This window comes from Lepus europaeus, chromosome 11 (genome assembly GCF_033115175.1).
Source record: "Lepus europaeus isolate LE1 chromosome 11, mLepTim1.pri, whole genome shotgun sequence".
Taxonomy (NCBI): domain Eukaryota; kingdom Metazoa; phylum Chordata; class Mammalia; order Lagomorpha; family Leporidae; genus Lepus; species Lepus europaeus.
In genome coordinates this window covers 86,275,700-86,300,221 of record NC_084837.1, presented here as the reverse complement: position 1 = coordinate 86,300,221, position 24,522 = coordinate 86,275,700, and the positions used below count along the sequence as shown (strand labels likewise).

The following is a 24,522-nucleotide window of genomic DNA, read 5'->3' as shown; positions in this document are numbered from 1 at the left end:
TTAATTCAATTTATTCATTTCAAAGGAAGAGACAGAGAGACTGAGATATTTCATCTCTTGCTTAGTCTCTAAATGACTGCAATAGCTGGAGTTAGGCCAGGCTGAAGCCAGGAGCCGAAAACTCAATCCAGATCTCTCATATGGGTGGCAGGGACCCAAGAACTTGAGCTATTACCTGCTATCTCCCAGGGTGGCATGTAAACAAAGCGGAGCCTGGACTCAAACCTAGGTACTCCGATACAGAATTCAGGAGTCACAACATCATCTAGCTGCTGTGTCAAATGCCTGCTCCCCAAGAAAAATATTTTTTTGAAGAAACAGCAAGCATTTGGGGCCAATATCGTGGCACAGCAGGTTGAACCACCACCTATAGTGCCAGCATCCCATATGGGTACCAGCTTAAGTCCTGGCTGCTCCACATCCAATCCAGCTCCCTGCTCATGCTTCTGGGAAAGCAGGGGAGGATGGCTCAAGTCCTTGAGCCTTTGCACGTACATGGGAGATCCGGAAGAAGCTCCTAGATCCTGGCTTCGGATCAGCTCAACTCTGGCCATTTGGGGAGTGAACCAGTGGATGAGAGACCTCTGTGTGTATGTCTCTCTCTCTCTCTGTAACTCTTTCAAATAAACAAAATAAATCTTGGGACTGGCGCTGTGAGGCAGCAAGTTAAAGCCCTGGCCTACAGTGCCAGAACCCCTTGTGCGCGCTAGTTCAAGTCCTGGCTGCTCCACTTCTGATCCAGCTCCTTGCTAATGTGCCTGGGAAAGTAGCAGAGGATGGCCCAAGTCCTTGGGCTCCCGTACCCATGTGGGAGACCCAGAAGAAGCTCCTGGCTCCTGGCTTCCAATCAGCTCAGCTCCAGCCACTGCAGCCTTTTGTGGAGTGAACCAGTGGATGGAAGACCCCCTCACTATGTCTCTACTTCTCTCTCTGTAACTCAGTTTTTCAAATAAATAAATCTAAAAAAAAAAAACAAAAAAAAACAAAAAAAAAAAACTTAGAAAAAAGAACTTGTATCCTAAAATTACACATCAAAATGACCACACTTGTATAAAACAGCAATTAGGTCTTCTTGAATACTGCCACTGTACAATCTGGTAGTATAAATGACTAAAAATGGAGTGGACCAGTCCCAATATACCCTGCACCTCAGCCACTTCAACGGCATATAATGCTACACGATGGCCACAAGTTTTACCCTTCATAACTCAAGGATGGAAATAAGATAATCTATCTTTTTACATATCAAGTAGGAATTTTAGCTTCCAACTTAACACAATAAAGTAGGGGCTAAGGGACTTCTGCTTCCTATCAGCTTCAGGTAAGGAAAAAAGAAAATGTAACAAGAGAAATAATGAAGAAGCAAAAGGGTTAAGAGAGGGCAAGCAAGGAAACTTTAAGAACATTTATCATGCACAAGTCAAACAAGAGAGCATCTGAACATCCTAAGACAGCTTCATTCTCAGGCTGTGGAATTAGGTACTGAGACTTCTAAAATACAGCTAATGCGTTAAGAGGATGTCAAAGGACCACAAAACTGAAAACTCAGTTTTAAGCTGGAAGCATTGTGCATACTCTTTGGAAGATTATTTTATTTTTATTTGAGAGGCACAGAGAGTAAGCTTCCATCTGCTGTTTCACTTCTCAAATGTCTTCAATGGTCAAGCTTGGGAGCCAGGAACTCAATCCAGGTCTCCCATGTGAGTGGCAGGAATCTGGTAAATTAAGCTATCACCATTATCACTGCCCCCACCCCACTTAAATTCTGCATTAACAGGAAGCTGCAGTCAGGAGCTGGGAACAGAACCCAGGGATGTAGGCATCTTAACTACTAAGCTAAATGCCAACTCCAGAAAGCTTATTTTTAAAAGGGCTACCCCAAACAGAGTTACTGCGGCCGGCTAGGCTCCTTCCTTTGAGGAAGGAGGTAACAGAAGCCTAACTCACCTATTAACTCCAGGTACCCAAGGCTCAGTAATGGGTAAATCCCACCCGATAGGGAACTGCTTACAAGGCCTCCAGCAGTTCCACCCCTGGTGTCTTCCAGACATGACTGACTGCAATTTTCACCCTGATTAACTTCCAGGAATGCCAGCCAGAGGAGCAGCCAGGAGAAAAGAGCAGAACGAGCAGTTGCTTCCCTTCAGTGTCATCTGGACTCTGGAACAACTGCAGGTACTGTCTCTTCCTCTCTGCTGGCCAGAATAACCAGCAGCAGCCTCAGCAAAGTGCCGCACAGACCAGCAACACTACCATCAAGCTTCTCAGAGACACTCGCTTTGACCATCTTATTTTAAATAACAAACTTAAGTCCTCCCACCTACAATCCCCATGTTATCTTCCTCCATACTCCCAAACCCCCCTTACCTGCTCTATTTTTTCCACATCATTTCACCATCTTAATATTATATATAATTATTTATTTCTATCTCCTACTAAAAGATAAAATCCATGAGGTTGGGATTTTTTTTTGGGGGGGTCTATTGTTTATTGACAGCTATCAAGTACTAGAATAGGGTCTTGCATATAGTAGGCATCCAATAAAAATTCATGGAATGATGCCAGTAAATAAGAAAAACTAAAAATAAAGGTCAACAACGTCCAGAAGCCCCAACAACAACGATTATCCTCTAAGAGAACCAGTCTGCCCCCACCTGCCGCATACCACCTGCAGTCTCCTCCTTCAAGTTCTCTATCAGCTTGTACTGCTACAAGAATAAAGGCAGCAAGTGCTTGTCTTGAACTCAAAGGATTTCTTAAGGCGTCCACGGTCTGCCTTGTTCCTAGTTTATTCCATCTGGGATAAATGTTGAATGGAGGTTACCTTAGCATAAACAGAGGTCTGAAAAAAATCACAAGATGTTTCTTTTTTCAAGACTCAAATTCTAATTCAATTCAACAAGCAATAATTAAAGTCACTGAGCTAGGAGATACGGAGAACAGAGATACAAATCTCTCTTACAGAGCTAAGAAAGGGGGAGGAAGAAAATATAGTCACAAATAACTAAAGAGAACATGTGAAAAGTGCTATAACAAATCCTCCTAAAAAAGTTAAGAGATATAAAGAATGGGCTGGTATGTGGCACAACAGTTAAATCACCCACATCCCATATTAGAGTGACTGGTTCGAATCCCGGCTACACCTGTTTTGATCCAGCTTCCTGCTAATGCGCCTCCTGTGAGGCAGCAGGTGATGGTGGAGTACTTGGGTCCATGCCACTCACATGGGAGACCAGACTGAGTTCCAGACCCTTGGCTTCAGCTTGGCCCAGCCCTGGCTGTTACAGGCATTTGAGGAGTGAATCAGAGGATGGAAATTCTGTCTCTCTCTGTCTTCCAAATAAAACAAAAATAAATAATGAAAGATTTAAGAGACACAGAGGAAGATAAAATCATTCTAGCAAGAAGTGGAGTAAGCAGGCTTCAGGAAGGAGACAAAATTCTTTGCTAAACTGAAGGAGGGGTTGGATTTGGGAGCTGAATGTTTTGGGGGCAAGGAGAGATATTACAACATAGAAGAAAAAAGATACAGTGACTGAAAATGCAAGGTAAGTTGGAGAAACGGCTATTTTTAAAAAGTGAAAAATATATGAAATAAGGTTAAGGAAGGCCAGGTTTGTTTTATATCACAGAGGATTCTAAATGTTGTCCTACATAGGCAACAGAAGCCATTAAAAGTTTTGCTGCAAGGGGGCCGGCGCTGTGGCACAGCAGGTTAATGCCCTGGCCTGAAGTGCCGGCATCCCATATGGGCGCCGATTCTAGTCTCGGCTGCTCCTCTTCCAACACAGTTGTCTGCTGTGGCCTGGGAAAGCAGTAGAAGATGGCCCAAGTCCTTGGGGCCCTGCACCCGCGTGAGAGACCCGGAAGAAGCTCCTGGCTCCTGGCTTTGGATTGGCGCAGCTCCAGCCGTTGCGGCCATCTGAGGAGTGAACCAGTGGATGGAAGACCTCTCTCTCTGTCTCTACCTCTCTCTGTAACTCTTTCAAATAAATAAAATAAATCTTTCAAGAAAAAAAGTTTTTCTGCAAGAAGTAAAATGATCAGGATCACGGTTTAAGTCTGTTGAGTGTCTTTGTTGTATGTTCCCCCTGAATGAAATTATTTTCTTTCACATTACTTCATCCATAATCATAGGACTGCCTGTCTCCTTCACTAGACTACAAGTCCTAACAGGACGGGGACCACGGCTGACCTATACATATGAGTAAGTATTCAGTAAATGCTAGTAAATGTATAAATTTTTTAAAAATTAGACAACATAGCAGGAATATGTAGGAAGGAGTACAGAAAGATGCCAGGGCAGCTGTTAAAGAGGCTACCTGGGACATCTGTATCCCATATCAGAGTACCTGGGCTTGAGTCCCAGCTCCACTCCCAACTCCAGCTTCTTGCTAGTAAGCACACTGGAGGCAGCAAGTAATTAGATCCCTGCCACCCACGTGGGAAACCTGGGATGAGTTCCTGGCTTTTAGCTTTGGCCTGGCCTAGTCCCAGCTGTTGCAGATATTTAGGGAGTGAAAAGGGGATAGGAACTCTGTCTCTTACTTTTTCAAAAAAGATTTATTTACTCATTTAAAAGGCAGAGTTACAGAGAGAAAGAGATCTTTCATCTACTGGTTTACTACCCAAGTGACAGCAACAGCCAGGGCTGGCCCAGGTGGAAGCCAAAAGCAAGGAGTTTTTTCCAGGTCTCTCACAGGGGAGGCAGTGGCCCAGGCATTTGGGCCATCTTCCGCTGCTTTCCCAGCCACATTTGCAGGGAGCTGGATCAAAGGTTGAGCAGCTGTGACATAAACCAGTGCCCATATGGGATGCTGGCATTGCAGGCAGCAGCTTAACTGGCTACACCACAACGCCAGCCCCTATCTCAGATTCTAATAAATAAAATAAAATAAATTTTAAAAGAAAGAGTAGTTAACCACAGGGTTACTGCAGTTATAGAAGATGAAAATCTGAACTAAGTCAGATGAAACAGTGGAACTAAACAGTCAGATATTCAATTTAGTCAATGAGTAGATGAGACGGTGTGGAAGAAAAAAGAACCAAATATCAATCTAAAGTTTTGAACCAAAGCAACTGGAAGAACAATGCTCAGGGAGGAAAAGGATAGGCAGATTTCAGAAAATACTGACTACAAGTAGAAAAAAATTTCCCTCTTTCCTGGATACCTTTAACATATCCCATAAACTTCATAATTCCACTTTCCACTTCTCATAGTTCTATTCTGATACCATTCTTTAGGACTCTGATCTCAAAGATAACACTGAGTTTCATACCAAACATCAGAATTTGTAACTGAATTTTACAAGGATTCTTGACATCCACATCTGCTCAGATGAATGAAAGTTCATTCCAGCCAGATTCAAAGTACCCCACCTAGGAATGCTGCTAAGAACGTTGCTGATAACATACCGAAAGCCTATGCTGTACTGTAGAGCAGACACTGCTGACAGTCTAAGAAGCTACAGGTGGTACCAGCATGCAATATGGCCTAAGTGCCAGGAGCTGGGAGTTCATGCTGTTGTCTGATTTCCCAAGGTCACCTGGCACCTACTCGGGGCCCTTTCCATTCCACTAGGCTTTCCTCCACAGTATACTTGACACCTTTTCCCCCAATCTATAAAAACTGCTTATATTTCTAATAGAAATCTTTCTAAAATTCCACATTCAAGTGGAACACTTCCCAAAATAACCTTCAGGTTACCTGAAAATCAGTAATGTGCTACAGATGGCTGGGAATAAAGCAAAGCACTCCCAGGACTTCTTGTGAGTCCAAAACAAACAAGAGTTCCACCCACCAAATTCTTCTGTTCCAAACCAATGGATGTTTTAAGTACAAATTTAAAAACAGTGAATGTTACTTTCAATGTTCAAAGGTGGATTAAACACGTGATCCTGCCAAATTAACAACAAGAGCCTAAAAGACCATCATCCTCTTAATTAGGTGCTATCAGAAATGCTGTTGATAAAATCCTAACCTTGGGAATTAACAACTTACTTATATAATTTGATTCTCTTCAGACTGTTTGGGAGCAAAGATTTCCTAACACTAACCTCAAAGGTCCTACAGATACCCACCAATTTCAATCCCTCAATCTCTTTTATGTATACAGAAACATCTCTTGTTAGTCATACTTCAGCAAATATAACCAATTTACATTTTCAGCATTACAACTAATATTAGGGGTAGCACGGCACTGCTGGTTAAGCTGCTTGGGACACCCACATCCCATATCCAAGTGCCATTTCAAGTACTGGCTACTCCACACTTCAGATCCAGCTTCCTGCTAAAGCACTTAGGAGGCAACAAAAGACAGCCCAAGTACTTGGGTTACTGCCACCCACATGGGAGATGCGGATGGAGCTCCTGGCTTAAAGTTGGCTCTTGCAGATGCTTGGAGAATAAACCAGATGGAAGATATTTCTCTTTCTATGTGTCTCTACGTCACTGTGCCTTACAGATAAGATAAACAAATCATCAAAAAATTAGTATTATTTTGTCCTCCAAATAAAATTTGGTGGGCTACTCATATTCAGTCCCAAGAAATTAATTTAAAGCCAGGTTTCCACTGACCAGCCAAAAATGGGCAAATGCCCAACCAGTGGGCTCCCCCAACTCCTATTTGGCTCAGAGATTTCAGGTATGAGATTAGATCCGTGACCTCTTATTAACACCTGGCAAATCCTTCCAAGTATGATTTCCTTCTTACAAGTGATGGTTCCTTTATGGAAGCTTTCTGATTCCTACTCCTATGCCTTCAATTACACTAGAGAAACAGATGTGGCAAGTTGGTGAGCCTAAAGAACAAGAGTACAAGACCGTCCAAAAAAAAAGACAGCCTAATAGGAGTGAGAATGGAGCCCTGGGGAATTAAAGCCACACTCGTTAGTCCTTCCAAATACTGCCTGTATTTCTGACACAGCAATAAAAAACTGCTCACTTACGTCAACCATTTCTGCCCTGTTCCTCCATTATAATCTTCCTATCATGAAATTCTACAGTAAAAAGAATCTTGTAGATCATATCTAATGTTCTCATTTTACAGATGAGGAAACTGAAAATAGAGGAGTGGTTTTCACAAGGGCACATGGCTAGTTAGAGGCCAAGTAATGATCAGAACCTGAGTTTTAATGGCTCCCCATTATATCCTTATGCTTTGAAAACCAGTATTAGTAAAGAAAACTGAGGGCTGGCATGTGGTGCAGGGGGTTAAGCCACAGCCTGCAACACCAGCATCCCATATCAGAGTGCTGGTTAGAGTCCTGATTGCTCTCCTTCCAATCCAGTTCCCTGCTAATGCCTAGGAAGGCAGTGGAGAATGGCCCAAGTATTTCGGCCCCTGCCATCCATGTGGAAGACCAGGATGGATTTCCTGGCTCCCGGTTTTGGCCTGGCCCTGTCCTGGTCATTGCAACCATTTGGAAAACAAACCAGCAGATGGAAGATCTCTCTCTCTCTCTCTCTCTGCCATTATGCTTTTCAAAGTCTTTTTTTAAAAATAGAGAGAGTAAACACTAGTTAGTAATTAAATTACACAAAAATAAAATTCATACATGTAAAGAGAAAAAGCTGTAACAACAGGAAATACCTCCAAACAAAAGAGAAAATAGCAGCATTTGTTTAGACAGTACAGGGGTTTCTTGAGGGTACAACTGGCCCATATTTTCCAAGGCATTTTATTAATTTCCACCTGCTAGAATGTGTGCCCTGTGCTTCCAATCATGTGTACCTTCTTAACAGGAGGCCACAAAGACCCTGGAGGCAAAGGGCTGAAAAGTGATTAATTATGGTATAGACATCTGACGGCATACATAACAAAGGTGATATCAACAATCAAGAAAGGGCTGAAATTGAAGGGGTGGAGATATTGCTGGGAATGAGTAATTCGGAAAATGGAAAAAGAATAGAAATCCAAAAGAGAAGTTGGTCTGACACTAATGACCAGAGTTCACAATAAAAAGAAGGCAGTTTCAGAGCTTGCCTGGCATCAGACAGCTCTCACCTGCAAAAGAAAGAAGGCAAAAAATTCTCACAGAGACAAGAGAAAGATCCTAGGTTTGCCCCTGAGTGATGGACTAGATATGACCTAATAGGTATTTGCCATCTCTTATTTCTGGGACTCTGATCCAAGAACAAACAGCAAGAGAACCATGAAAAATCAGCCCTGCTGGATCTGGAGCTCTGCCTTGACAGATATAAAGCTCATTCATTCCCAGATCTGACTGTGCTCATGAGACTGCAGTTCAACTCCCGCTGCTAGAGCAAGGGGAGGAGGGAAAGAAGATAGAAGGGGTGAGAGGGAAGGAGGGGTGGATCTGGGTTGTGACTCTAACAGCTACAGTAATTAGAGTGTTTCCAAACTGCTAGAGAAGTCTTCAGAGCAGAGAACTGGGAGGAGAGAAGGGGGAGGGGCAGGAGCATGTGGAAGCAAACCCGAAGGACGCAGTGCTTGGCGAGCAGTTTAACAAAACGCACACGGCTGCGATGGCTTCCGATGCGAAAGTCAACAAGTTTATACGGTTTCTCAGAAGTGAACACTACACAACCCACTGCTCTCACTAGGGTTCCACTTAAAGCTGGGTTACAAACTAGACTTCAGCAGATTCTTGCCAATGTCTCCATCTATGCAGTAGTTGCTGGCCCTGGCCTCAGAGCCACAGTTTGCCTCATCATCCCTCAAATCACCCCCATCCCTCCTGCCTCCACATCTCCCTCTCCCCCTGCAAAAAAACAGGTCAGTGCTTACACTCCACTTGGGCTGTGGGAAAAGGGATTCTAAACTCCAAAACAGTTAATGCGATTTATTTCCCTTCAATCAACTGTTAATAAATACTCTGTGAATTCCAACAGATTGTGTGTGTGTGTGTGTGTGTCTGCTGGCCTAAAACAGAAACTGACTGGAGGGCCCTAAAAAGGTCAGAAAACACCACCAAGTTATCTGCCTGCCATAGCGGCATGGACATGTGAAAGAAAAACACAATCATATTATCAAAAGATGATGACCATCTTTAAGAAAAAGCTAGGAATTCTTAAAAACCATCAAAACGTAAAGTCTTTTTCCAAGCTATAGGAAATGCTATGCTGTTCTTAAGGTAAACATCTAATAGAGATATTCCTTTAACATCATGCTGATGATTTGGTTCTAACCGGTAATATTAATGCCAATCTGAAGGCCGAGAGTTACAAAAGCGCTGGGAGAAACTAAAAGTTGTATACAATAGACGGGAGGGGCAAACTTCCTGTGGAGAATTACATTCATAAAATAAAAACACATGCAAATGCCTTGTGTAACGCATGTTAGGTGGACCTAACACAAAAAGTCAATTACATCCTAGGCATAAAACCTGCTGGGTATCCTCCCAGTGGGCCAAATCTTTTTCACCACACTGAAACCAAAGAATTTTCTGTTTCTCATTTCCTTCTAATAAACAGTACTAGAAACACTGAATTACCACTCTTTCTTTGCCATTCATAGGGCATAAAGCCAGAACTCCCAGAAATACAATAGGGCTGTGTAGGCCCATGTCTATGGCATGCTACTCAGTAACCCAAAAGAAACAACAGACAGAAGAATCTCTTTTCTCTATTCCATTATCATCTCACTAACAAATCAACAAGAGGCATTAAGAAATGTGAAACAAAGTGCAATTTCACACATCCGAACTGAACCTAACCCAGCAAAGACCATGTGTTTTCCTGTCACTGTGGCATGTGATGCTTCAACCACCTGCTCAATAATCCCTCTTCAGCTGCACAGCTGCTGCCAATTCCACATGCCCAGCTAGGCAGGTGCGCTGGTGAATTACCTGTTCCCTGGTGAAAAGAGCCCTTCACCGACACTTAGTGGACCCAGAACCTGCCAAACCACATCACCTATCTACATGTTGTCTGCCCGGGCCAACTTTTATCAAAGAGCAATCATAAAGGCATATTTATTACACTATGTGATTTAGAATTTTTGTTGCTGTTGTTCTTTGTTCTTTAAAGGACACCGGTTTCTTAAAAAAAAAAAAAATCAATATATATGAGAATTAAGCTGCTGAAAGGAAAACACACCACACAACATCGGGCGGTCTCATCTCAGAGTGGCCCCATGCCAGTTCTGCACAATGGAAGTGACAACTGGTGAGCTACCTCTGGAGTGCAGGGGAGGAGGCAGTAGGCACACTAAGCTTATCTGGCAAAGAAGTAACTAAGGAGAGGACAGAGAATGGAAACTTCTGAAGAACACCTATTATTCCAGTAGTCAGCCTCCATGGCTAAGCTCAGGCGGTAGTATTGGGAGTCAAATAAATAAGGAGTGGCACATTCACTTGACAGAGCAATCAGTAGACCCCTCAACAAATTATCCTGTTCCAGTCATTTAGTTGCTATATGCTAATTGCAACATAATTACTACCAGGAGCCAAAATTATGCTTCCATATCCTCACACAAAATAAGCACTCATCTGTCCAGCTATCTAAGACCTCTCACAAGGAAATATTTTCTCCCAAGAAGCTGGGGTGGGTGGGGGGGAGGGATCCAAATGGCTCTCTGAAAGACAATCACAATCAGAAGATTCACATAAGATTCCTTGTGGCAAGGGCTCAACTCTGAAACCACCAAATCTAATCAGGGCAAATTTCATCTGAGGCGTTTGCTTTCACTGTCACCTGACAGCATTCAGAAATAAATGTCAAAGGCTGGGAGCAAAAAGCTTCGGCCTGCATTTAGGTGAGGCTCCACTGAGAGACCTAGAACATACAGTTGGTCAGAAACAGTCTACAGACAGACAACACCTCCGGTAAAGCCTTAAGACAATTCTTTCATCAAAAATTACAAAGGTCAGAACAACCTGTTCCCTATCAAAGACCCAACACCTGTGTGGCAGGCTATCATGTTAAACACACTGAAATAAAAGGATGAGGGAAGCATCGCAGCCAGACTCACTGCCCCAGAAAGACTTTCCCCAAAACCAAAGGCTAAAGTTCCTGTTCAGTAAGAGTCTATGTGAAATGATCGGCTACTGTGTACAGTGTATTATACACCATTCCACGCTCACATTGAGTTTTATTTCTAATCTCTTTTAAAAGAAAAGTTTTAATATCCTAAATGGCAACCTCTTTTCCAGCCTCAAATAATTTTTTTACACAATTAATAGTATCTAAATACTATTCGGACAATCCTATGAGATACATTTAAGGATAGGATTTCTTCTAGCATGTTCCCATTCTTCGCTCATTAATAATCCCCAAGACCTAAATGACTTTTTAATGTTCATCTCTTTGGCAAATTTCTCCCTAATACAGAAGCAGATATGGACTTTCAGCATAAAAAGCAAGTCATCTCCTTTCATTTCAACGAAAGTAAGTATTAAAAGGAAAGTCGTTTTGTCCCCATAGCCCTTGTCCAGATAGGCAAATTCTGTGGCTTTTCTGTTGTGCAATTATTATTGACCAGGAAGTCACCATTAAAAAAGTCCTTGGTCTTTGACTATCTTAACCCTGCACGGGGTTTTTGGTGGTGTTCCTAAACCAACAAACAAAAGTCACTGCACGAGGATCCCATCTCCATAAAAAGAATGAAATAGGATGGCTTAAGTAAGAGTGGAAACCTCCCCTTGGAGTCGTCTTCCTCAAAGGCCTGACACAAACATCAGGGTTGAGTCTTGGTACATAACTTAGTATAGGCTAGCCAAAGAGCCAGGCACAACATGGCTGGCATCCCCTATTCTTCTGAAAAATGTGTGCCAATGAGCTCTGCATTGTTCCTCACTCAAAAAGAAGAGCCTTTCTGTCTGGCCTCCTCCAATGGCAAGCCCCAGTCTGGAAAGGGAAGAAAATGGCACTGAGGAGCCTGGGAGATGGAGCATATCCAAAGCTCTCAGACAAGACTTGAACCTATGACCTTCACTGTGTACACAATAGGCGGGTGAGGGGGACCGGTTTATCTGTGCTGCAGCAGTTCTCAGCCCTGGGGTAGCACTCCCGATAAAATGACACGACTATTGTGTGTGGCAGCAGCACAGTCGTCTCCTCACAACAGCCTAAACCAGCACTCCCTCCCCCAAGACAAAGCAGCAGGGGCGAAATTAACTCAAGGCTGCAGAGCAAAGCCTAATACCGAAGAGAGAGGCCTGTGGGGCCTGGGGGACTCTCCTCCACCCCTGGGGGCTCCGGACACATGGCTGGAAACAGACAGGCTTTCTCCCCCATCTTCCCCACTCTCATGGAGGTGGGAAGCTGTTTCTCCGAGAATTTAATCATCTGTGATTTGTTCAGAAATATTCCCCCCGAAGGGCTCTGATCTCTCCACCCTGTGTGAGCCTAATTCCTAGAAGCTGAAAGCACTGTTCGCTGCTGCCTGTTTCACAAACACACATTAATTGGTCCGATGTGTCTCCTCCTCCTCAACCCCAGAGGGAGGAAAGAATCTGAGCGAAGCCCAGAGATGATCCAACCGTAATTACACATAAAGGGAAAAGAGGGCACACGGCTTTTCCAAACAGGACAGGGTCACAGACCCTCCCGGGGGCCCAAGGAGAGCAGTTAAAGTCCAGGCCCAGCGATCCCTCCATCTTGAAGAAAAGGACAGGAGTAAATGTGACCCGGAGACTGGAAGGGGCACACACCCACAGCCTACTTACTGCACACTCCCAGCCACCTGGCTCCCCCCACCCCGCCCGGGCCGCGCACTCCTCCTGCTTCCCACCCCCCGCCAGGAACCCCCCCCCCCAACTCCCTGACTGGCCCCCACTCGCCCTGGCCCCCTCCCCGTACCCACACTCCCCTCAGCAACTCTCTGGCCTGTCCCCATAACCTGGCCAGCCCCTGATCCCCTACGGAACACCCCTAGCCTCCGCCTGAACCGGCCCCGGCCACGCTTTGAACTTCACCCCGCGCCCCTCGGCGCCCCCTCCCCCACACACGCAACGACCCCCTCCCCCCAACACACCTTCCCCTCGCTCCGCCCCGGCCCCCCAACCCCCACTTCCTCCGTCAGGCGCCACTGCCCCCGGCCCCCCTCGGCTCCCCTCAGCACCGGGCCCCCTGGGCGCCGCCGCCGCTTTCCTCCCCCAGCCCCAGCTCCACACAAAGCTCCGTACTCACCGCGCGGCCGGTCCCGGGAGCCGCCACCTCCGCCCGCCCGGGCCCCGGGCCGTAGAGCCGCCGCTGCTACGGCGCCCAGGCCGCCATCCGTTCCCGCGGCCCCTCCCCCCACCCCGCCCCGGCTCCGGCTCTCCGCCCCCTCCCCGCGCCGCTCCGCCCCGCCGGTGCCGCTGTGTCCGGGGCCGCGGGTCCCTCAGCCGCCGCCACCGCCGCCGCCGCCGCGATCCGGGACAACCAGGGCCGCCCGCAAGTCCCGGACACTGGATCGCCAGGCCCTCGGATCCGGATCCCCTGCTGCTGTGGAGTCGGGAGCGGGTGAGCGCCGAGGGAAACCCGGAGCCTGGATGGCGGAGCCAGATCCTGGGTCTCGGAATGCGCGGGTCACTCGGAGCCCGGATTAGAGAGTCGTAGCTCCAGGAATGCCGGAAAACCCGGCGAGCTGGTTAAAGACGGAGATAAACTCGGAGGAGCCCGGATTGGAGCGCGCAGACCTAACGCTCTCACCTCGTGGAAGGGAGACCGCTCGCGGCGGTCGCTGGGGAGGTAGTGCACCTTAAATACAGAGGGCACCAACTCCAGAGATGTCCTCCGGCCGTGGGGACAGGAGAGGGCCAGCCCGGGCCTGGACCGGAACAGCCACAAAGAACACAAGGGCAACCCCAGCTCAGGATGCTTTCATCCATTTTACCCTTTGGTTCAGCAAAGTACCAACCTCCTAATTTTTTGTCCTTTGTTCTTTTTTTTTTTTTTTTAAAGGAAGACCACTTTTCCTTTTCAAAATACCAATTTCTTTTTCTTTTTCTTTGACAGGCAGAGTGGATAGTGAGAGAGACAGAGAGAAAGGTCTTCCTTTTTGCCGTTGGTTCACCCTCCAATGGCCGCTGCGGCCGGCGCATCTCGCTGATCCGAAGCCAGGAGCCAGGTGCTTCTCCTGGTCTCCCATGCGGGTGCAGGGCCCAAGCACTTGGGCCACCCTCCACTGCCTTCCTGGGCCATAGCAGAGAACTGGCCTGGAACAGGGGCAACCGGGATAGAATCCGGCGCCCCAACCGGGACTAGAACCCGGTGTGCTGGCGCCGCAAGGCGGAGGATTAGCCTGTTAAGCCACGGCGCTGGCCCCAAAATACCAATCTCTAATCCTCCTAGGCCCCCTTTCACCTCACCATCCTATATCTCGAAGGCTTATTCTTCCTTTCCCAACTCACCATGCTAACCATCAGTGTTTATCTTTCCTCATCGGCCACTCACCTCCACTCCCAGTGTCTAGCACACAGCCGGCTTCAGTCCGCGGTTAAGGAAACCCTTCCACTCACCTTCACTTGTGAAACTTACATTTTTCATGACCTCCATACCTTAATTCTCAAGGATCCTCAGTTCTTAGCCCCTAGTATGCTTCTCCTGTGCCCTTGACCACTTTATTTGGCTTTGCAATTGTTTTTCCTTTCTTCTCTTATCCTTAGGCATCATTCAACATTGCCCCTCAACATAGCATGTGGGGACCAGCGCTATGGCGTATTGAGTAGAGCTGCCACCGACAGTGCTGGCATCCCATACGGGCACTGGTTTGAGTCCTGGCTGCTCCACTTCCAATCCAGCTCTCTGCTGTGGCCTGGGAAGGCAGTAGAGGATGGCCTGGGTCCTTGGGCCCCTGTACCCATGTGGAAGGCCTGGAGGAGGCTCCTCCTGGCTTCTGGCTCCAGATCGGTGCATCCAGCTGTTGCCATCAATTGGGGAGTGAGCCAGTGGATGGAAGACCTCTCTCTCTGCCTCTCCTTCTCACTCTGTGTAACTCTGACTTTCAAATAAATAAATCTTTAAAAAAAAAAAAAAAAAGGTAGCATATGAGTTGGAGAGAGCGGTCACAGCTCTAGTCCAATAAAGAGATACGGAGGCTGGCAGGTTTGACAACTAAAGATGAACAATGCACACTAAGCCCATTTGGTCTAGGAGAAATAATCCCCCTTTGGTCCAGTATTCAAGTTATCCTAAGGTGGTACAGGGACAGAACTGATCCCAGCTTAACAACAAACTTCCCAGTGAGGATTCAGCTCCTTAGTAGGTAGAGATTTAGTGTTTTAATCTTAAGTAAGAGTTAAATATTTCCAGGGTCCAGTCTTGGGGCATAGCGGGCAAAGCATCCCATATGGACACCACTGCGGATCCAGCTCCCTGATATTGGCCTGAGAAAAGCAGTAGATGTTTGGGCCCTGCAACCCACATAGGAGATCTGGGTGAAGCTTCTGACACGGGCCTGGCTCAGCCCTGGCTGTTGTGACCACTCGGGGAGTGAACCAGTGGATGGAAGATCTCTGTTTCTCCCTCTCTTTCTGTAACTCTTTCAAATACATAAATAATTTTTATAAAAAGAGTTAAACATTTCCAGTAGTAATCTCCTGCTGAAGGAGGACTGCCGAAACAGGGGTGGGAGGGCGAACATTCCTACAGTGCACAGTGACACCAGTTCTCAGAGAAAGATCTCAGCTTGGAAGAATCACTAAAATTTTTCAAGTGATTAGACGCCTTGTACAGTGAAAGAATCTTACATTTTGACTTCCTGTTTCTCTAGTCCAAAGGTGGCAAACTATGGCCCACAGTGCCTATTTTGATATACCCATGGGCTAAAAATGGTTTAACATTTTAAATGGTTAAAAAAATAATCAGAACACTTTGCAATGTTAAGATTATATGAGGGGCCCCGTGTTGTGGCGCAGCGGGTTTGCCCTGGCCTGAAGTGCTGGGATCCCATATGGGCACCAGTTTGAGACCCGGCTGCTCCATTTCTGATCTAGCTCTCTGCTATGGCCTGGGAAAGCACTAGAAGATGATCCAAGTCCTTGGGCCCCAGCACTAGCGTGGGAGACCCAGAAGAAGCTCTTGGCTCCTGGTTTCGGGTCGGCGCAGCTCCAGCCATTGCGACCAACTGGGGAGTGAACCAACGGATGGAGGTCTCTCTCTCCCTCTCTCTCTCTCCCCCTCTCTCAGCCAATTGGGGAGTGAACCAATGGATGAAGGTCTCTCTCTCTCTCTCTCTCTCCTCTGCCTCTCCTTCTCTGTAACTCTGATTTTCAAATAAATATTTTTTTAAAAAGATTATATGAAATCCTATTTTCCATGTCTAGTTCTACTGGGTGTAGCAATGCTCCTTGAGTTACAGGATTGCTGGTGATGGATGCATGTACACTTTAACAGCACATCTGAATAGTACTAACAGAGAGTATGGCCGGCACTGTGGCATAGCAGGTAGAGCCGGTGCCTGCGGTGCTGGCATCCCATGTGGGTACTGGTTCGAGTCCCAGCTGCCCCACTTCCAATCCAGCTCTCTGCTGTGGCCTGGGAAAGCAGAAGATGGCCCAAGTCCCTGGGCCCCTGCACCTGTGTGGGAGACCCGGAGGAAGCTCCTGGCTCTGGATTGGCGCAACTCCGGCCAATGAACCAGTGAATGGAAGACCTCTCTTGCTCTCTCTGTCCCTCCTTCTCTCTGTGTAACTCTTTCAAGTAAAATAAATCAATCTTAAAAAAAAAAAGAGAGAGAGAGAGAGAGAGACACTATGGCCTGTAAAGCTTGAAATATTTGCCATCTGGTCTTCTACACAGTTTGTCAACCCCTTGCTCCAAACAAGCACTGTCCAACAGAACTTTCTGCAATGATGGAAATATATCAATGCTGTCTAATTAAAAAATCACTGGTCACATGTGGTTGTCTGAACAACGTGAAATATGGTTAACAGAGCCTGAACAACTGAATCCTGGGCTGGCATTGTGGCACAGTGGTAAAGCCATCCCATATGAGTCCTGGATGCTCCACTTCTGATCCAGAGCTGATGGCCAGAGGATGGACCAAATGCTTGGACCCTTGCTACCCACATGGGAGACCTGAAAGAAGCTCCTGGCTTCAGCATGGCCCAGCCCCAGCAGTTGTTGCCGTCTGAGTAGTGAACCGTGGATGGAAGATCTCTCTTTCTCTCTCTCTCTCTCTCTCTCTCTCTCTAACTCTTTCAGATATAAATAAATCTTCAGGAAGAAAAAAAAAAAAAAAAAACTTGAAGGGCCAGCGCTGTAGCATACTAGGCTGAGTCGCTGCCTGAGGCCTCAGCATCCCATACACCAGTTCGTGTCCCAGCTGCTCCTCTTCCAATCTGGTTCTCTGCTAAGGCCTGGGAAAGTGGTGGCCCCTGCAGCCACGTGGGAGACCCGGAAAAAGATTCTGGCTTCAGATCGCCCCAGCTCCAGCTGTTGTAGCCATTTGGGAAGTGAACCAGCAGATGGAGGACCTTTCTCTCTGTCTCTCCCTCTCTCTGTGACTCTACCTCTCAAATAAATAAATAAAAATATTTAAGGCCGGGGCCGGCGCCGCCGCTCAATAGGCTAATCCTCCGCCTTGCAGCGCCGGCACACCGGGTTCTAGTCCCAGTCGGGGCTCCAGATTCTATCCCGGTTGCCCCTCTTCCAGGCCAGCTCTCTGCTGTGGCCAGGGAGTGCAGTGAAAGATGGCCCAAGTGCTTGCGCCCTGCACCCCATGGGAGACCAGGATAAACACCTGGCTCCTGCCATCGGATCAGCGCAGCGCGCCGGCCGCAGCGCGCCAACCGCGGCGGCCATTGGAGGGTGAACCAACAGCAAAAAGGAAGACCTTTCTCTCTCTCTCTCACTGTCCACTCTGCCTGTCAAAAAAAAAAAAAAATATTTAAGGCCGGCGCCGTGGCTTAACAGGCTAATCCTCCGCCTTGTGGCGCTGGCACACTGGGTTCTAATCCCGGTTAGGGCGCTGGATTCTATCCCGGTTGCCCCTCTTCCAGGCCAGCTCTCTGCTATGGCCCGGGAAGGCAGTGGAGGATGGCCCAAGTGCTTGGACCCTGCACCCACATGGGAGACCAGGAGAAGCACGTGGCTCCTGGCTTCGGATAAGCGAGATGCACCGGCTGCAGCGGCCATTGGAGGGTGAACCAACGGCAAAAAGGAAGACCTTTTTCTCTGTCTCTCTCTCTCACTATCCACTCTGCCTGTCAAAAAAAAAATATATATATATATATTTATTTAAAAAAAAACCCTGAATCCTAAATTTAATTGAAATTTAAACAACCACATGTAGCTAGTGGCTGTATTAGTATAGCTGTAGACTTATCTTAAATGCATATACTGATTTTTTTGCTTCTCCTGCCAAGATCTCCCTTTCTTGTGACATACCTCTCTGATTCTCAGTACCCTGCCCCCACTCCTCTCTCCCAAACCCTATTTTTCTGACTCTAAGCTAGGGTACCTTTACTAGGTTTTCTTCCTGAGCTTTCCCCATTGTCACAACTGAAATCTGATCAGTTTCCCAGGTTTCACCCCATGGATTAAGCCACATTATGTGCACACACATAAATGGACAGACATTTACACAAGTTTCTTTGTGTCAGAGGATGGCACTGTGGCTGTTCTTTCTTCTCTGCATGAGAGAAGTAGAAAAGCCCTCCACATGGTAGATCCCTTGTAGCTGCTGGAGCCTGTGATATGGATCACCTCCCTCCAAACACATTCACAGAAGCGGAGAACAGCACATGTGTACTTGGCTGTTTGAATTGCAAGGAAAAAAATTCCCTCATCACTGGACTTTCTTTCCTCCCCCAGGCCTAACAAACTGAAGTTTGCTGATTTCACTAGTTTAATAGATGCTTGCTTTTAACTTTTTTTTTTTTTTCTTTCCCCAGCTGGCCAAGAGAACAGCCTCCATACTGTCTCAATCTTGGCAAGGAGTTCTACCAAAGGCATTTAAAAAAAAAAAAAAACACTAAATTAAATGAAATCCACATATCCACATAAATGGGCTTTAGTAGAGACAGTAGTTAAAATAACTCATAAAAGCTGTAACTTTGCAATTATTTGTAAAAGTAATCTTTGAAGTCTAAATTTTTCACATCTATATTCCCCTAGGAAAAAACTGGTTTCTGTAAACTTGCAGATTATAAAGGAAAGAGGGGACTCCTAGATTTCTTTCTCCAGATTAGCTATAGCAAGCAAAACAAACAGAACCCTCACTCTATTCCAAATACTGGACTACAAGGCCAAGGCCTCCTAAACTCCGACAGGCTCTTCAGTTTGACAGACCCCGCTCCGGGCTTACAGAAATGAGAATGAGTCCTGCCTGGAAAAATAAAACTACAAAAAGCTGATTCCTCTAGGTCCTATACAAACTGAGAGCAACTGAACCCAATCTTCCCTGAGAGGGCACAGATATTTTGGCTCTCACAGAAAAGCAGCACACAAACGTGAAGCTTCCCTCGGGCCAAGCTGTCCCAGAGCTACAGGGTCAGAGCAAAGTGTCTTAAGCACTGAAAGGCTATTCCTGGGCCAGTTTGTAACAGGCTGCTAAGAATTTCCACGAGGCTTTAAATGAAGCGATTCACTCCTCGACTGAAGGCCACTAACGGCCCCCCCGCCCCCCAGGGTTTAACCTCCACTTCCTCCCCTATGCCTCCGCAAATGAAAAAGAGACCTAACACCATGGCTAACATGTGAACCAAAGGCAGCTTGCGGTCTAACCATGGAAAGGAGAAGTCTCCAAGTTACTCTACTCCTGTGGCTCCAGCTGCATTTCTCAGATGCTGAGGTGGGTGCTTGTAAACCTGTAAAGTTCTTGTAAACTTTCTTATCACAGCACACAGAATGGTTGCATAACCTGATCTGTGCAGCTCCAGGCATTTTTCTTTAGGCGTGTACACACAATCTATCCAGGTGGAAAAATCAATCCAGACTCCTCTGTGCTCAGGCTGTTGTTCAAATAAAAAGGCAGAGAAAAAAACTTTTTTTTTTCTCCCTAGGCTTTTTCCCTCCTACCTTCCAGTTTCATTTTGGTATTAAGAGAGCCAGACAATTCCAGCACAGAATTCAAGGTAGCACTGCTCGGTAAACTAGTAACTGCACAGTGAACGCCGTGTGCCTTCCTTAACATTAGGGTCTGACTGCAAGGAGGCCAGAAAAAGACCTTTCCCCCCAACCCTGCCCCCGAGCCCCAGAGAAGTGCCATTAGCTATCCTTTGCACTGTCTCCACAGAAACTGAACAGAGAAGAGAATACTGCATGTTTGCAACACCAGAACAAGAATCTGGTGGATTTTCCCTGGGAATCCAGAGTGATCAGGCCCTGGAGAACCAATGCCTACAGCTATGCAACAAGCAGGGTTCACAGTTGAGTGAACATCAATGCATAATGAATGGAGGCATTTCAATGCAAATAAACGCTGAATATGAAGGATTAAAGAAAGGGGAAATTAATCTTTTTCATAACAGGGCACTTTTTTTCTCTCTAGCTCTCTCTTTTTTAAGTCATGCACACAACTGCTGGAGGGAGTCCAACTTCCCCAGTGTGGCAGGGGTGCTTTATAAAAAGCAGAACATACACACTGAAGACCATGAATTTCCTCAGGATGCCGGCAGCTGAGATTCCGACAGCTCTTCAGGATGGCCATGGAAACAAGGTGCTTCACTAAGGAGGGTCAGACTGACAAGTAGAAAAAAAAAATTTTTTTTTTAACTAATAAAAATTTCATTTCAAACCAACCTCTTGTTTTTCCCAAAGCTCCTAGTTTCCTGGGATGTGCAGTGTTTAAAAGGTCTGGCTTCAGCATTTAGGGGTATTTGGATGCATTTACGGAAGAAGGAATTTTGTTTTTCTGCTTGTTTCTAACTGCCCTATCCAAGTGATGCAATACCAACAAAATGAACAGGGCAGCAACATGCTGCCTTAGCAGGTGCCGCCGTTTTCTCCCAGTTTGCTCTTTCCATGTCCCGGCTGCTCACAATAAAGAGCACAGTGGAAGTGCTTCTTCAGGTTATCGCTTCCAAAACAAAATCTGCCACTAAGCGTTCCTTGGCTTTTCACTTTTCACTCACACTGTTTGCTTCCAGAAACACTGGACTAAAGCAGGAAACCTGCTAAAGATGTTTTTGTCCTATCACAGGTTTGTATTAAACACAGGATTCCTCAAACATCCTATATTTTACAAGATGCCCACTTAAAAAAAAAAAAAAACAACTTAAAATTCAAGGGGTCCCTCAAAGTCCCAGAAAAGTCATTTCCGACTTCCCTCTTCTCTTCCGATATTATTCAGAGAAAAATGTCAAACACCTAGAATTTTTAAAATAAGTTTTTATAAATAATGTATTCAAAGATTTTGACCCACTGCATAAAGAATCTTATTCTTTAAGAAAAATATACAGATTTTGGCAAGGTATTAAATTTGGAGTCAAGCCTGATGCCAAGCCTTTAGATTTCCAACTGCTGCATTTCCAAAGGACCAGTGGATAGTAATTTTAGTACACAAAACTCCACTATGGTGTATGGTTCCTTTTGTCTTGGGTCAGACAGCTTTATTCTGCTTCATTAACCCCTTCTTTGCTCCTTGATGGATCTTGGAATCCAGCTTCCCTGTAAGGGAGAAAAAGAAGTCTCATTATTTATTTTTTATATTTGCAATGCAAATCATTCACGGCCTCCCAGGTCTTGTGGTTACTGTGTTCCTGTCACATCCAATTATCTTGCTTCAGGACTCAGACCCTTCCAAACTTGAGAGTTTCATTTTGTAAGAATGAAGCAGCAAGTGGGAACACTGTACAGGGATGGGAACATGGACACACACAAAGTGAGTATTTGTCCAAAACATCTAGTAAGTTAACATTTTTCAACGTGTAGTTACTAGAAAAGAAACATCACGCTTTCCAGGGTGTCTGATGCTAAGGCAAATTTTTAAAGAATACACACTAATGAAGGCATTTCACACAGTGGGAAACCCATTCCTCTGACCTGTTAACTGGCCGAGCATAATGCATGACCCTCCTTCACAGTGAGAAAAGCAGTTCAACTCACCCCTGCGCTGCCTCAGCCTTAATAGGGGGAGTGACCTGAAACAGTGGAGTAGAATCCGCAGGAATGCTTTCCTGACAAAGGGCCCCTATCACCAGCTAAGAAGGGTAAAGGTCACAGGCTGTATGACTCTCCTAAGCGTTGAACTTAGAAAACAAGCACCCTTCCCATCCCAGGTGACCCTAATGAGAAGTCCTTTACTGATGTGGTCTCTGACCTCTGACTCCTCAGATCTAGCAGGACACAGTTTGGGTCAGTGGCCGCAGCATTAGGATGCCTCCATCTCAGGGAGAGAATCTTAACAGAGTTCCCATCTGCCTGGCCTAAGAACACAGTTTGCAGTTTGTTTCCTCTCACAAAACCCCATCTAAGTCAGTGGCAACGCTGAAATTAGAAACACAGTTCAGTTCAGCCTCAGTACTCAAAAAAAAAAAAAAAAACAAAAAAAAACAAGCAGCCTCTGCCTTCCCAGGCAGCCAGGTATACTCAAGACCTGTGACTGTGACCACTGCCCCTCATCTGCTGTCACTTTAATTTGTTGTAACAATCAGGTGTCAGAGAAAGTGCACTGAACTATGACTCAGAAGACCCAAGTTCTAGTCCACCTTACTCTGGTATTAGCTAGCTCGGTATGATCTACAGCAAATCACCCGCTACTAACTCTGGACTTCAAAGTTCTCACATGCCCACTAAGATAAGGATATGTGTCCTGACCACTGCACAAGGAGATTGTGGAAAAATAAACTCAACCTAACAAGTTCCCCTGTTTTCTTAAACCCCCTCCCCCCCTAATCTCTTAGGGCTACACCTGCTTCTAGAATAACACTGCGTTCTTTTCTGGGCTTCCTCAGAAACCACTGAGTGATACTCTGAATGCCATCCATGACAGTCACAATGTTGTTGATTTTAATTTGGGTTTTAAAGCACAGGGCATTCCCAGGGATTTGGGAGTTCTTTCATCCCCCAGACTGCCTGGCTGGAAACCTGAACCCGTGCCAGCAATCTGGCAAAGAGCCCTATTACATGGCAAGTTTGCCTTTGTATCCCTCACACTACCATAGTGACTGCCAAATGGTAGGTGCTCAATAAATGCTTCCATTAAATGAGTTAAACAAAGAAGGCAGCTACTACAAATTTCAAAACCTTTATATTATAGGGACTACTAAGTAACCAAAAACAGCAGCTGTAAAATAAATGCAAGAGTACACATTGTGACGGTGGTGGTATCCAGAAGTACAAGTAAGTATTGAGTTTCATTCAGCTTTCTAGGAAAAGCTAGGCTAGAATTTAGAATTTCATCTACTACCGATAACATCCAGTACTCTGTATTGAATAAACTGGAAGACTTAGCTGCTAGTTTTAATCCTGAAACAACTCGGCTATAAAACCCTGAGGATGCTACCTATTCACTCTTGTCCTCAATTTTTTCAGCTCTAAAAGCAAAATGGACTGCTGTATGATATTATGCCCTAAAAGTGAAATGTAAATTGGAATAATTTGTTTCTGAAGCAATATGATGAAGTGAAAAAAGCAGGAAACCTAGAGTTGGGAAGACTTAAGTACAACACAGGTTCTGCAAGCCTGTTTGCTCAACTGTAAAATGAACAGGAGAAAAAACCCCTATGAACTCAAAGAACTGGTGAGAAGACGATAGCTCACATTAAGTGCTTTCTATGTACCAGGCACTGTGCTAAGTGTTTTACATACTCTCAGTCATTTTAATCAAATAGCTAATTGAAATTACACACTTCCCCAATATCCTCAGGAGACGGGTTCCAAGACATCCCCACCTCTACATACTTTATGCTTTAATTAATTAATTAATTAATTTGAAAGAAAGAGAGAGATCTTCTATCCATTGATTCATTCCCTAAACACCCACAACAGCTGGAGCTAGGTCCAGGCTGAAACCAGGAATCTAAAACTCAACTAGCATCTCCCACATGAGTAACAAAGACTCAACTAACTGCATCATTCCAAGGTATGCATTAACAGGAAACTGAAGGCAAGAGTGGAGTTAAGGAGTCAGTGCTGTCGCCTAGGCTAAGCCTCTGCCAGCGTCAATGGGATCCCACATGGTCACCAGCTCATGTCCCTGTTTTTGTTTTTTGTTTTTTGTTTTTTTTTTTTTTAAAGATTTATTTATTTGAAAGTCATAGTTACAGAGAGTAGAGGCAGAGGCAGAGAGAGATAGAGAGATCTTACATCCACTGGTTCACTTCCCAAATGGCTGCAACGACCAGAGCTAGACCGATCTGAAGCCAGGAACTTTTTCTGGGTCTCCCACGTGTGTGCAGGGGCCCAAGCACTTGAGCCATCCTCTACTGCTTTCCCAGGCCATAGCAGGGAGCTGGATCAGAAGTGAAGCAGTTGGGACTCAAACCACTGCCCATATGGGATGCTGGCACTGCAGGCAGCAGCTTTACCTGCTATGCCACAGTGCTGGTACCTATGTCCCTGCTTTTCCCTCTGTCTCTCCCTCTCTCTGTCTGTAACTCTACCTCTCAAATAAATAAAATTAAAAAAAAAAAAAAAAAAAAAGAGTGCAGCTAAGACTTGAATCCCAAGTACCCCAATGTGGGATGCAG

General features: G+C 45.7%; 2 protein-coding genes across 6 annotated transcripts in view; both read right to left on the bottom strand.

The window, feature by feature from the left end:
* Positions 1-13,182, bottom strand: part of ZNF609 (zinc finger protein 609) — a 210,348-nt gene extending 197,166 nt beyond the window's left edge. For 4 of the 5 annotated variants that reach the window (XM_062206116.1, XM_062206118.1, XM_062206119.1 and 1 more), the window contains exon 1: positions 13,094-13,182. The gene's annotated coding sequence lies outside the window, so the exon portion shown is untranslated. The remainder of the gene's footprint in view (positions 1-13,093) is intronic. The other variant, XM_062206120.1, reaches the window with a different exon arrangement.
* An 8,023-nt stretch (positions 13,183-21,205) lies between these two features.
* TRIP4 (thyroid hormone receptor interactor 4) overlaps positions 21,206-24,522 on the bottom strand; it is a 67,531-nt gene continuing 64,214 nt past the window's right edge. Inside the window, exon 13 of the mRNA XM_062206114.1 lies at positions 21,206-21,499. Coding sequence (XP_062062098.1) covers positions 21,432-21,499 — 68 coding nt within the window. The 3' untranslated portion in view covers positions 21,206-21,431. The remainder of the gene's footprint in view (positions 21,500-24,522) is intronic.